At 41.3% G+C, this 13640-nt stretch overlaps 1 protein-coding gene across 1 annotated transcript; it reads right to left on the bottom strand.

Moving 5' to 3' along the window:
• On the bottom strand, positions 530-12352 carry LOC8155312 (cytochrome P450 87A3). Its single transcript, XM_021451821.1, has 9 exons — positions 12059-12352; positions 3824-4148; positions 3499-3648; positions 3140-3391; positions 2940-3029; positions 2738-2816; positions 2517-2623; positions 1127-1257; positions 530-1026 (listed from the first exon to the last, which is right to left on the bottom strand). Exons 1-9 carry the CDS (start codon positions 12280-12282, stop codon positions 936-938), a joined length of 1449 nt encoding a protein of 482 aa, XP_021307496.1. The 5' UTR covers positions 12283-12352; the 3' UTR covers positions 530-935.

Here is a 13640-nt window from a genome sequence, read left to right as displayed (position 1 = left end):
AGGCGGCGGTGGCTCGGGAGGGAGAGGGTTGGGGTGGATTTGATGGTGGAAAGAGGGTCCGTCATTCTTTTTCGTGGCCTATAAACTTCCTAGTGTATTGTTTCTTCATGGTAGTACTGTCATTAGCAAGGTGAGTTACCATATAACCGTGGTTCTGGCAAGGGTTGTTCATAATCTCATAGAACTTGTTCTTGTTGTCCTACTTTAGCTTCCAGCCACCTTTGTCCCACCGCCTTTGTTCTTAAGAAGACAATGGTTAAAAGGAGGAAAGGATCGGTCTAAGAAACTGTGCAAAGCAATATGGGCTTGTTGTTTTTGGAAAGACAGGTCATCTACAAGTGGAGCTGGAATATGATTTGCGCAAGTGATCAAAGAAGGATTCAAAATCGTGAGGTGGAGGGAAATGAGATTGAAAGCATATCGCAATGCTAGTATAAAAAAATGGTTTGATTCAAAGCCATGATTTTAAAGGAGACAAATTTCTACTATTCAATTCAAGGTTCAAATTATTTTGGAAAAGTCGCCAATATTGTCATATAGCTGAACTTTTACTTATTATATAGTATAAACGGAAACAATTACACGCATTGCATTACAACATCCAGTTTAAAGGTATACATCTTGGAAAATGAGGAATCATACTACACCATTTTCTAATTTTTAGGCTTTTATTCCTACTTCCTCCCTTCAGATTTGGCACTAATGCTTCAACATTGTAACTTACAGATCATGCTTTGAGCAGCTTAGGTTGATGATCTTGAAGTCTTCCTCTAGTTCTCTTTTTCTTAGGTTTATTTGTACATTCGTTTATTTATATATCTTATATACTGACCAAAATTTACTTGTATCCAATTGTCTTTAATCATTTGATCACAGCTATTATAAATGAGCATACTTTTAATACCATGTACTAGCTAGTCTTTTGCAGCAACATTTCATGCTTTTGTTAAAAGCTGGATGCGAAAGCCGTCCGGAAATCGCAGCCCGGGATAAAACATCATCTTTCCTTTGCTGATGGCTTTCCATCTATATTCAAGAAAACACATGGTATTATTAGCACTGTTGTACACTTTGAGGCTTCCGTACATCATCATCATCTATATATGGTCTGAGAATATGCTTTTACCTATAATTGGTGACCAAGCAGTGGAGGAACATAGCCATTTGCAGTTTGGCAAAGTCAGCACCAACACATAACCGCAAACCAATCCCAAAGGCCATAAAATCCTTAGAGCCACCAACGGGCTCAGGAGTATCCTGTACCATGTAAACATATATGTATTATCAAAACAGTACTTTGCGTTGTGAACACAATTTATTTAGAAGGACATGAGTACTATAAAAGCATTTATAGAGATGTCTAACTTTTCAATATATAGGTTTGACTCAATATAAAACTGTCTCTAAAAAAGTTTCTGAAACGACAAACCCGTATTTTAGAGGTGGCCTTAGATTGAACTGCCCCTACAAATGGATTTCAAGAGGCAGTTAGACCTAGAACCGCCTCTAAAATACGGGCGTGGCATAGTAAATTCATAAATCCTCACGACTTAAAATTTGAATTTTTCAAGCAATCTTGGATAGAAAAACAACCAAAATGAGAGTGGTAAATCTCAAAAAGTTATACAACTTTAAAGTTGATAATTTTTTTCGTTTGAAATCATCTATCTAGGGAAAATTACTTTTGAATTTCTCACATTTGAAATATGTTTTTTTAATGACATCAGATGAAGAAACAATCAAAATAAAACTTTGTAGTTGACATCAGATGAAGAAACAATCAAAATAAAACTTTGTAGTTGACAACCATTTCGTTGGAATCATCTGTCCAAAAAAATTAGGTTTGAATTTCTCATATTTAAAATTTGATTTTTCTAAATCACATCAGATGGAGGAATGACCAAAATCAACGTTATAGATCTCAAAAAGTTATACATCTTTACAGTTGACAATTTTTTTATTTAAAATTATCTATCTAAGAAAAATTACATTTGAATCACTTAATTTGAAATTCAAACTTTTCAAACGGCCTCAGATGGAGAAACGACCAAAACAAAAATTATATATCTTGAAAACTAATATAACTTTGGAGTTGATAATATTTTATTTAAATTCATTTAGAATCCCAAACACTTATTTTAGAATTAGATGAATATAATATGAGAGTTTTAAACACCATCACAGGGAAAATTTGTAGGGGTGGCTGAGCGAGTTGCCCCCCGATAAATCGATTTATAGGGATTGCTAGAAAATGAGTCACTTCTACAAAAAATGTTTTGCAAAAATCACAAATAGGTGTCCAAAAATAATATTTTTAAAAATCAGGGATGCCCCATGAGTCACCTCTACAAATCGTTTTTCACCAGGTACCTACAAGGCACATAATTTTTCATGCAAAATACACGCTTCGCGGTCATAGAGAATCTGACCCATGACCTCACACCACGTGTGTTATCCATGTAACCGCTCCACCTTAGGCCAATTAAGAATTTTTGCTAAATATGAGTTTCACCAACCTTCCATCTCCATGGATTGAACGCCAAGGGGTCCTCGTAAACGTCTGAATTCAGGTGAGCTGCCGATGGACAGATCATGATCTTTGACCCTTCTGGGATAGTGTATCCTGTGTTCATAAGTCAGAAGTGAGGATATATACACCGATCTATTCCTCGGAATATGGTACCATAATAGTTCTTTTACTACACGTACATGGTAGAAATCAAATTCATATACATACCCTTTATGTGTACATCATGGTTTGCTTGTCTGAACACCACCGGAGCGATGTTTGCCATCCTAAGGGATTCATGTATAACCTATATATGTAATGTAGAAAGTATATTAGGTGCAAGGCAACCGTTTGGATTCTATCATGGACTATATATATTTGCGTGTTTTAAGTTTTAAGTTTTCATTTTTTTTTAATTTATAGCACATACATGAGATGTGAATTTCATAGATTTGTACTCCTCCCAGGTGATATCAGAGTCTGGATCCACCCTTCTTTCCACAATTTTTTCATGCTCGTCCTGAAAACATCACATTCAAATACAAATTAGAGGCACAACTTTTGGATTGTCCGTAAGAGCAGACACACAAAAAAAAAGTTGTGGTGAATGGTAATAAAGCGTTTACTTACAGTCAGTTCTTGCAAGGCTTTTGGATTGTCCGTAAGAAACTTGATTATCGCGGTCAGTCCAATCGACGTCGTCTCGTGGCTTGCAAAGAGGAGCAAGAGCAACAAGTCCAACGCGACGTTCTCGTTCATTATAGGGTTTGGCTTGTTGAGCTCATCTATCACAAGATCGAAGAAATCCACGGTCTTGCGCTTGGCTGCACTCCTGCGCTCATCGAGTTGCCGCTTCAGTATCTTCATAACATTCTGGCGTCCCTGTGGAGAGAGATATATATATATATACTTGTATTATATATATATATATAATACAAGTGAACGGTGTTGAACTACGTATACGTAGTACTTCATAGTATGTACTATACCCGCATGCTTTTATAGAAGGCTGTTCCGGGAACGCAGAGGGGGAACGACAGCAGCCCCTTGGTCCATGCGTCGAAGCATTTACACAGGCTTCCTCCCGATGCCGCGTCGTCGTGGCTGATCAGCTTCCTCGCCGTGATGCCAAATATCATCTGCACTTACAGACAGTTCGACCGACGCAAAAGGATAAACGACACATGTAATACGGCCGGCGGATATGATGCAGTATTAATCGACTAGATGTCTAGATATAGCAGCTTTTATTTATATATATATATATATATATATATATATATATATATATATATATATATATATATATATTACCCTGGAGGTGGCCGTCTTGACCTCGACGTCCGGGCGGTCGAGCCATGACCGCAGCTCGTCGCGCGCGCTCCGCTGCACATCGTGGAGCAGCACCAGGCGGAGGGCCTCGGGCCCAAAGAGGCGGAGCACGAGGTTCCTGATGTGCCGGTGGAGCGGACCGAGCGCGGAGACGATGTTGCTAGCGCCCAAGACGCGCATGAAAGAGGAGGGGTACCAGATCTGGAAGCCGCGCTCCTCCTGTTGCAGCACCAGCGCGTTCAGCTCCGGGTCCAGCGAAACGATGAGGTCCTCGCCAATAATGTTCGTCCGAAAGATGGGCCCGAACCTGCAACTCAAAGTCAAGCATGAAAATCATGAAGCAGCAGCTCACTCTCAGCAGGCCAGCCGTCGATTTCCAGCAGCTGGGGCTGGACTTCAGGGTTCAAAATTTCGGCGAAATTTCACCAAAATTTTGCGAATTTCGGTGGTGGTCAAAAGAAAATTCCAAAATTTCATTATATACTAATACATGTGCTATATAACTTAGACTCATATTTTCTATTGTTTATATTGCATATTCTTCTATTCAATAGAGATGTGTAATCATAAATCATACTCATATTTGTTTAAATCTAATTTTTTTAAAAAAAAGAATAGCATACTTCATGTGCTAGTCTCCGGTAATTTCGGTGGGGGCCAAAATTTTTGCGATACCGAAATTAAAAACCTTGGGCTAATCGACATGTGTGCGCGAGCACGAGGCAAGAACTAAGGCCTTGTTTAGTTTCAATTTTTTTAGATTTTGACATTATAGCACTTTCGTTTGTACTCCCTCCATTTCAAATTATAAGTCATTTCAAGAATCTTAGAGAATCAAAACATCTCAAGTTTGATCAAAATTATATAAAAAATTATAAAGATTTATGGCATTAAATAGATATACTATGAAAATATAATTAATAAAGAGTCTAATGATACTTAGTTCGTATCATAAATGTTATTATCTTATCATATAAATTTGGTCAAACTTGAGATGTTTTGACTCTCCAAGATTCTTAGAATGACTTATAATTTTGGATGGAGGGAGTATTTGATAAATATTGTTCAATCATGGACTAACTAGGTTTAAAAGATTCGTATCACCATTTACACGTAAACTATGTAATTAATAATTTTTTATCTATATTTAATGCGCATGACTGACAAATCCAGCTGATAAACTTTTGGGTTTTTGAGTGCATCTAAACAAGGCCTAAGTTGTGCAAAAATATACAAACTGCATAAAATATGTAGTTTTTGGCAGCTCTCTTCGTTAAACGATGGTCATATCACCACCTATGGAGGTCTAGGTTGATAAACGAAAGCAACCTTTAATATATCAGTGCATAATATTATTTCACGGTTTTATTAGTTGTCTAAAAGCATTTTTTTTGTGATGTTGAGATCGAAATGCTTGGAGATAAAACGAATCACTCTTGGTGGAGTTCTATTTCCAGTTTTGCACATCAGTTTTTCAGAGCTTTTTATCTGTATGCCATTATGAAAGATCGACCAAACCAGGAAGCCACTAAAAAGTTGTTTCGCACCGCTGTGTCCAACTTCATCTTCGACTATACTCATGTGCCATTCCGTCCATATTCTGTTTGTTTTATTCCGTTTAAAAGGTCTGACATATGGGTCTCGGCTAGTATAATGTCCTTCTTGCCCTTCTCAAGAGGCACGCCCAGCAGGCAGGGCTGGAGTTCCCGCTCGAAGCAGCTGCATTGCTGGAGAGATCGAGGCGTCGAGGCTCGGGTGCGAGCCAGGAGGAGGGGAGGCGCTGGTGGTGAACCTGGCGTTCGTTCTCTCGCGCGTCCCCGACGAGAGCGTGTCCCGGTGAACCCGCGCGACGAGCTCCTCTGCGACGTGCGCGCGTTGTGCCCGCGCGTGGTGACGCTCGTGGAGCAGGAGCTCAACGCAACACAACGCCTCTGACGGCGCGGTTCGCCGACGCGTGCGCGCACTCGGCGCGGTGCTGGAGTCGCTGGACGCGACCTTGGCGAAAAAGGCGACCAACGCCGTGGCGCGGGAGGGCACCGACCGGGTGAAGCTCGACAGCGGCCGGCTCGGGTTCGGCTGGATGGGACGCGTGGTCACCGCCGCCGGCCACCACGAGCGCGGTGCGCGGGGGGTCGGTTCCGCCGCGGCGGCCGTGAGGAATGCCGGGAGCGCCGCGCCCGAGGTGTAGAAGTCGTGGATGCGGAAGCGCGCCCGCAGCGCCGCGGTGAAGGTGGTGTCCGTGCGGCGCAGGAGCAGGAGCCTCGTTAGCCGCACGGGGACTTCTCCGACTACTCCAGCTTCAACTCCGACATCTCCGGGGAGCTCGAGCGCCTCGCCGCTGCTGCGGGGGCGGCGGTGCCCAGATCCGACGCGCAGGACGCCGCCGCCGTGGATCTGAACGACCTCGAGTCCATGGATTTGTCGGCGGACGCGGCGCCGCTGGAGCGCGTGGAGCCGTTCATGCTGGCGTGCGTGCAGGCGCTGGGGCCCGATGCCAGACCGGACGCGCGACGCGCCGCCGCGGCCAGGATACGCCTGCTGGCCAAGCACCGGTCCGACATCCGCGAGCTGACTGGAGTGTCGGGCGCCATCCCGGCGCTCGTGCCGCTGCTGCGGAGCCTGACCCCGTGGCGCAGGAGAGCGCGGTCACCGCGTTGCTCAATCTCTCGTGGTGAATTGTTTTTTTTTTTTGACAAGGACGGCGAATTGAATTGAAGGTGCTCTGATATTAGCACAGGGGTTGGTGGTAGTTGAACTGACACGGCGTAGGGGCATTTAAGTCTATTGGCATGCCACTTAACTAAAGTTAGACTTTAAAATGGACGGAATGGCATACGGGTATAGCCAAAGATGAAGTTGGGCACAGCGGTGCGAAACAATTTTTTAGTAGTTTTCTGGTTTGGTCGATCTTTCATAATGGCATACAGATAAAAGGCTCCAGTTTTCACTCTAGTGAAACTCCAAGTCTTCTCTCTTCTCAGAAGTTTCATACGGTGTGTATACCTGGGCATGCAGCCCGAGCCCGTTAGCACGGCCCGAAGCCCGTCCTTTTGGCCCGGCCCTAGCCCGGCCCGGCCCGAAGTTCATTGGGCTCGGGCTGGCACGGCACGGTGGCGCGGGCCGTGCTTGGGCCGCACTCTAGGCCCACAGGCCGGCACGGCACGGCCCGCCAATTAAAGCCAGGCCCGGTTCAGTCTCGACTAGCTTTTAGTTCTGATGGGGCTTTGCATAATTGGAACTATGATCCTACTGTTGCTAGAACTGAACTGTGTAGATTGATTGCTAGGCTTGATCTTCCTCTTGGTTTTGGTGACACTGATGCATTTGAGGAATACATTGTTCGTGCTCATAATCCAAGATTTGTTAGATCATCTAGAAGAACCACCACTAGAGATCTAGATAAGTTATTTGCTGAACGTCGTGCTATGATTAGGAACTGTGTGCATGCTTCATCATCTGTTGCTTTGACTTCTGACATATGGTCTGGTAATGCTAAGGAGGATTACATATGTGTTGTTGCTCACTATGTAAATTCTAACTGGGAGTTGCAAAAGAAGATTATAGGTCTTAGGTTGATTGAAGTTAAGCATAATGGTGAAAACATTTCTACTGCCATTGCATCTGTGGTTGAGGAATATGGCTTGATTGATAAGATCTTTTCTATCACTTTAGATAATGCATCTTCCAATGCTAAGGCAATGGAAACTTTGACACCCATGTTTGCTGGTTATCTTGGTCCTGACCCTGCACCTGATGATGATGATCCTATTAATAGAACTTACAGTCTTGTGCATCAACGTTGTGCTTGTCACATTATTAATCTGATAGTTAAATCTGCACTAAAAAGAATCAAACCTTATATAGAGGACTTTAGAACTGCAATTAATTTCTTGAACTCCTCTAATCAAAGAGTTGCTATGTTTAAGAACTACTGTGAAGCTAAAGGTATGAGGCCTAGAAAATTTGGCTTAGACATGGATGTTAGATGGAATGCTACTTATCTCATGCTTAAACATTTGGTTCCTTATCGTGAAGTATTTTCTGTGTTCATAAATTCAAATTATGGTAGTGCCCTGTTGTCTCAAGCTCATTGGCATGTGGCTGAGAAAATATTGGAGTTCCTGGAACTCTTTTATGACTGTACTGTTACACTATCTGGTGTTTATTATCCTACCAGTCCTCTTGTTCTGCACCATGTTCTGGAGATTGCAACTCATTTACATGCTTGTGAAAGAGATCTTAATCTGAGAGCCTTTGTGTTTCCTATGCAAAGTAAGTTTCTAAAGTATTGGAAGGACATTCCTATGTTATATTCATTTGCATTCATTCTTGACCCTAGAGCTAAGCTCAGTGGTATGCAAAGGGTCCTCCATTTACTTCATGAATGTAGTGGTACTGATTACACTGCTTACTATGGTGATGTGAAAACTGAGTTGCATAAATTGTTTGAGAAATATTTGAGAAAGTATGGTGCATCTAGGAATCAAAGAGTTGCTGGTCCTACCCCAGTCACTGGTAAGAGAAAACAGGCTTGGGGGAGAATTTTTGGAGGATCAGATCTACCTGGTCCTTCAACTGCCTGTTCTTCTTCTCAATCTACTGCTTCTGAACTTGCAAGCTATTTGGACAGCGACTGCATAACTTCTTATGAGGATGGTTTTGACATTATCCTGTGGTGGCGTGATCACAAACTAACCTATCCCATCCTGGCTATTATGGCCAGAGATATCATGTCAGTTCCTGTTTCCACCTGTTCTTCAGAGTCTTGTTTCAGTTTATCTGGAAGGATCCTAGAAGAACGACGCCGAAGCTTGAAACCCGAACATGTGGAGATGCTAACCTTGTTGAAGGACTGGGAGCTAGGAGAGAAGAGGGAGCAACATCAAGCTGCTGATAACAAGGAAATCGAAGATGCCTTTGAGAATTTGTTCCTGGATGAACCTGAAGTTGCAGATGAGGGTACTGGTGGCTGAGGGGTGGTCATTTCATTTGTTTGCTGGGAGTGTTGGTGCTTTTGTGTGAGTTGAGAGTGGTAGTGACCCTCACTCACTTAGTTTTCATTTGAACATTTGAACAATGGTCTGTAATATTGTTAAGACAGTAAGACTTAAGACATTTAGAGCTGGCTGCACTCTTTTTTCCTGCCTAGGGTTTCTCACAAGGGTGAGTTTTACCTAGGTAGGTTTTTAATGAGGCAGCATTGCACCAAACAGCTCATTTTGATATTTACATCTGTCAACTCTCATCTGTGTTTGAATCTGTTATCTAAGTATCTAACTGATGATTGATGAATATGAATATGTTTGAAATCTGATTTTAAATATGTATTTATTGAGATGTTATCTTTCAACGGGCTATGGGCTGGCCCGGCCCTCTATTTTTACCGTGCCTGTCGGGCCAGCCCGGTACGCAAAACGGCCCGCCGTGCCGTGCCTGGGCCGAAGGTCAGGCACGCAGGCCGGTAAGGCACAGCCCGCAGGGCACGACGTGCCCCCTCGGCCCGTTAAGTAACGTGTCGTGCCGGCCCGTTGTCATGCCGTGCCGGGCCGGGCCGGCCCGTTGCCCAGGTATAACGGTGTGTCCTGGTGGCATGCATGTTTTTAGGACACATATTAGAGCTTCGATAGAACTTACACCAGCAAAGCGGTCCGTGCCTATAACAAATACACTAATAAACATGTGTTATATATATATATATATATATATATATATATATATATATATATATATATATATATATACGGCAACGCTATTCTACACTCTAGGTGTAGAATATTATTGAGCAGTACTGAACAACCTTCAGTATCATCTCATACTAGACTCAGGATCACGAAATACTGAAACACGAATACTGAATGATACTGAATTTTGTTCAGCACAATAGTTCGGTGTAGAATAGTATTCTACACCTAGGGTGTAGAATATCACTTATATATATATATATATATATATATATATATATATTTCTACACGTACGTGTAGTTACTCTCATCTTCAATAAACCATATTGTGTATATGTTCATACTTGTTTATCGCTTTGAGTATAATACTCATATACAGTGGCGAAGCCAGAAGATTTCAGGAGCTCGGGCAATTTTCATTAAGCAAAAGTATTTAACTATAAAATCATAGAATTCTATATAAATATAAAGAAGATTTCTTTTGCATTTTAACGAGGAGCCCGGCCGGCCGCCCGGTGTGGCGAATTTTTTTTTTATTTTTAGCCCAAATTTAAAATATATTTCAAATTTGACCCGCTTTTGAAAGTATTTTTAAAACTAGGCCGTTTGGACCCGCCACCATGCATGGCGGGGCAAATGCACAGAACCCCGCCATGCATGGCGGCGGGGTACTACGGCTAACGTGGCATGGTTCAGGGGGACACCTGCTGACGTGGCTAACACGTGGCGGGGTACGTGGCAAATAGTACCCCGCCACGCATCATGGCGGGATGCAACCCCGCCGCGCATCATGGCGGGGTGCTCCCTGTCTGACAAATGACCCACCATCTGCTTTCTCTGTATTCCCTGGTGGCACTTGCGTTCATTTGTGGTAATTATTGTCTATAAATTGCACTAATTATACAGTTTTTCTGTAAATCACGAGACGAATTTTTTAAACCTAGTTACTTTATAATTAGATATTTTTTATTAAATAAAAACGAAATTAATACAGTGTTAAAATCTAAAAAAATTTTGGATCTAAACAAAGCCACCCTATAGTGTGTATGGGTGGAGAAAGAGAGAGAGGTCAGGCTTGCCCATCGTGAGAGGCAAAGTGACAGTAGTGTAGTGTGTTGGGTCTTGTTTAGTTCCAAAAGATTTTGTAAAATTTTCTTCAGATTCCCCATTACATCAAATCTTTAGAGTTATATTTTAATTTCAAATAAATTTATTCAAAAATTAGATTTAAATGTCTATTTAATGATACTAATTTTAAATTATAAATATTAATATTTTTAATAAATATTTAATCAAAGTTATTTTTCAGAACATTTAAAGGAACGGGAAAACTACAGCAGACACTGTGCGTACAGTGCTGCTGCTGCTGCTGCACAGTGCTGCTGGTGGGCTGGTGGCAGCACGCGCGCAGAGCTGCAGCACGCACATTTCCTGATGTCTGTTATTTTTCTTCTGAAAAATAACTTTGATTAAATATTTATTAAAAATATTAATATTTATAATATAAAATTAGTATTATTAAATAGACATTTAAATCTAATTTTTGAATAAATTTATTTGAAATTAAAAATATATTTCTAAAGATTTGATGTAACGGAAAATCTGAAAAATTTTGCAAAATCTTTTGGGAACTAAACAAGACCCAACGCTCTACACTACTGTCACTTTGCCCTCTCACGCGGACCCCTCTCTCTTTCTCCACGCATACACGTGGCTTTGTTTAGATCCAAAAATTTTTTAGATTTTAACACTGTAGTAATTTCGTTTTTATTTAATAAAAAATATCTAATTATAAATTAACTAGGCTTAAAAAATTCGTCTCGTGATTTACAGAGAAACTGTATAATTAGTGCAATTTATAGACAATAATTACCACAAATGAACGAAAGTGCCACCAGGGAGCACAGAGAAAGCAGATGGTGGGTCATTTGTCAGACAGGGAGCACCCCGCCATGATGCGCGGCGGGGTTGCATCCCGCCATGATGCGTGGCGGGGTACTATTTGCCACGTACCCCGCCACGTGTTAGCCATGTCAGCAGGTGTCCCCCTGAACCATGCCACGTTAGTCGTAGTACCCCGCCGCCATGCATGGCGGGGTTCCGTGCATTTGCCCCGCCATGCATGGTGGCGGGTCCAAACGGCCTAGTTTTGAAAATATTTTCAAAAGCGTGTCAAATTTGAAATATGTTTTAAATTTGGGCTAAAAATAAAAAAAAAATTCGGGGTGGCCGGGCGGTGGCTCCGCCAGTGCTCATATATATACACATGGTATATACTCCTTCTTCCAAATTATAAATTATTTTAAGAATCTTGAAAAGTCAAAGTCTTTTCAAGTCTGATCAAAATTATAGTGAAAAGTATTATGATTTATAACATAAAGTTATACTATAAAAATATAATTAAAGAAGAGTCTAGCGATATTTAGTTGATATCATAATAATTATTATTTTATTATATAAATTTAGTTAAATTTTGAATATTTTAACTTAATTTTTTGAATAACTTATAATTTGAAATGGGGGGAGTAATATATACCTCTCCAACCGTCGCTTAAAGAAGGGCACTAGCTCAAGGGTCGGGGACGCCGCGAAGAACTCAAGCGTCTCGCCGAGGAGCGGCAGGCCCCTCGACCCCGGCGGCAGCATCCCTTCTTTACCCGTCCGGCCGCCGTTCGTCCATTTGAAGGCTAAATGGATCAGAAGCAAGATAGCTCCCAGCAGAGTCACCGACAGAGCAGCAAAGTAATGCATCGACGACATTGCTAACAATGTACTTGCTCTGTAAAGCTCAGCTAGCTATGCCACCTTTAATTTATTTGCTGTTAACGGATGCGGCCCCATTCGATCCTATATATAATACTCCTGCAATGTAGGACTATTATTTAGTCTCGTAAGATTATTGCACACACGTGTCGATCTGGTGTAGGCTATAGCGGAACAAATGTTAGCAAGTACAGTAGGTAAACTGTGAACCACTGGTTGTGGATCAGATCCAGTTGGATTGCGTTAGATTTCTTCCGATCCTATCGCGCGAGTGCCCATGGCCCATGCATACACGGAAAAATCGATCAAACACGACAAAAATCAATCAGTCTTGAGGAAGCAACGCCAATGTGTACATGATAGAGGTCGACTTGGTTGAATAGTTTGCTCAAAAAAAAAAAAAAGACTTGGTTGAATAGCTAGTTAGCCTTCGATAAGGCCACTCGCGTTGTGACACTTAAGGTCAGGCTGTCAGCAAGCTAGATGCCAGAAATTGAACAATGTTTTCTGTATGTCCAATAGTTGATTGATTAGCGAACTGACTATAATAATACAGGGAAGGGACCTGGCGGCTGGCGCAGCTTGTGGAGATCTTCACATCAAGACGGTACGGAGCTGATAATAACCAGCCATATAAGCCGCGCACATGTATCACGATCCTGTTATTGAGCTTATCTTATTTGCCGTATTTAATAGTCACTCAATCTCTTAGGCCTCGTTTAGTTCAAAAAAATTTATAACATTTTTCAGATTCTCCGTCACATCAAATCTTTAGACGCATGCATGAAGTATTAAATATAGACGAAATAAAAACTAATTGCGCAATTTGATCGGAATTGACGAGACGAATCTTTTGAGTCTAGTTAGTACATGATTGGATAATATTTGTCAAATACAAACGAAAGTGGTACTATTCCTATTTTACAAAAATTTTTAGAACTAAACAAGACCTTATAACAAATCAGCAAATAATATTTTCAACCACAATTTTTTCTGTCAAGCAAAGAGACTCCATGTTAACTCTAAATGACAGCTAGGCACTATAGGACACGTACCATAGAGCCATAGAATAGACTAAAATCTTTTGACGGCTAGAAATGTACAAAAGACCCGAGCATTTTTTTTAGCTTTTTCGTACAAAATAAGTACAGTTAAAATTTAAAAACTTATTTACTTAACATTTACTGTTTGTTAGAATAAGCTAAGCCAAAATTGCTCATGATGAGTAATAATTGTCATATGGGACCGAGGCAACTAACGGGATTGTAATCATGCTTGCTATATATGAGTTGGGCCTTGTTTAGTTCACTCCAAGAACCAAAAACTTTTCAAAATTTTCCGTTACATCGAATCTT

The sequence above is a fragment of the Sorghum bicolor genome, chromosome 1, assembly GCF_000003195.3.
Source record: "Sorghum bicolor cultivar BTx623 chromosome 1, Sorghum_bicolor_NCBIv3, whole genome shotgun sequence".
Taxonomy (NCBI): domain Eukaryota; kingdom Viridiplantae; phylum Streptophyta; class Magnoliopsida; order Poales; family Poaceae; genus Sorghum; species Sorghum bicolor.
The sequence above is the reverse complement of the archived record's forward strand: the minus strand, read 5'-3'. Positions and strand labels throughout refer to the sequence as shown.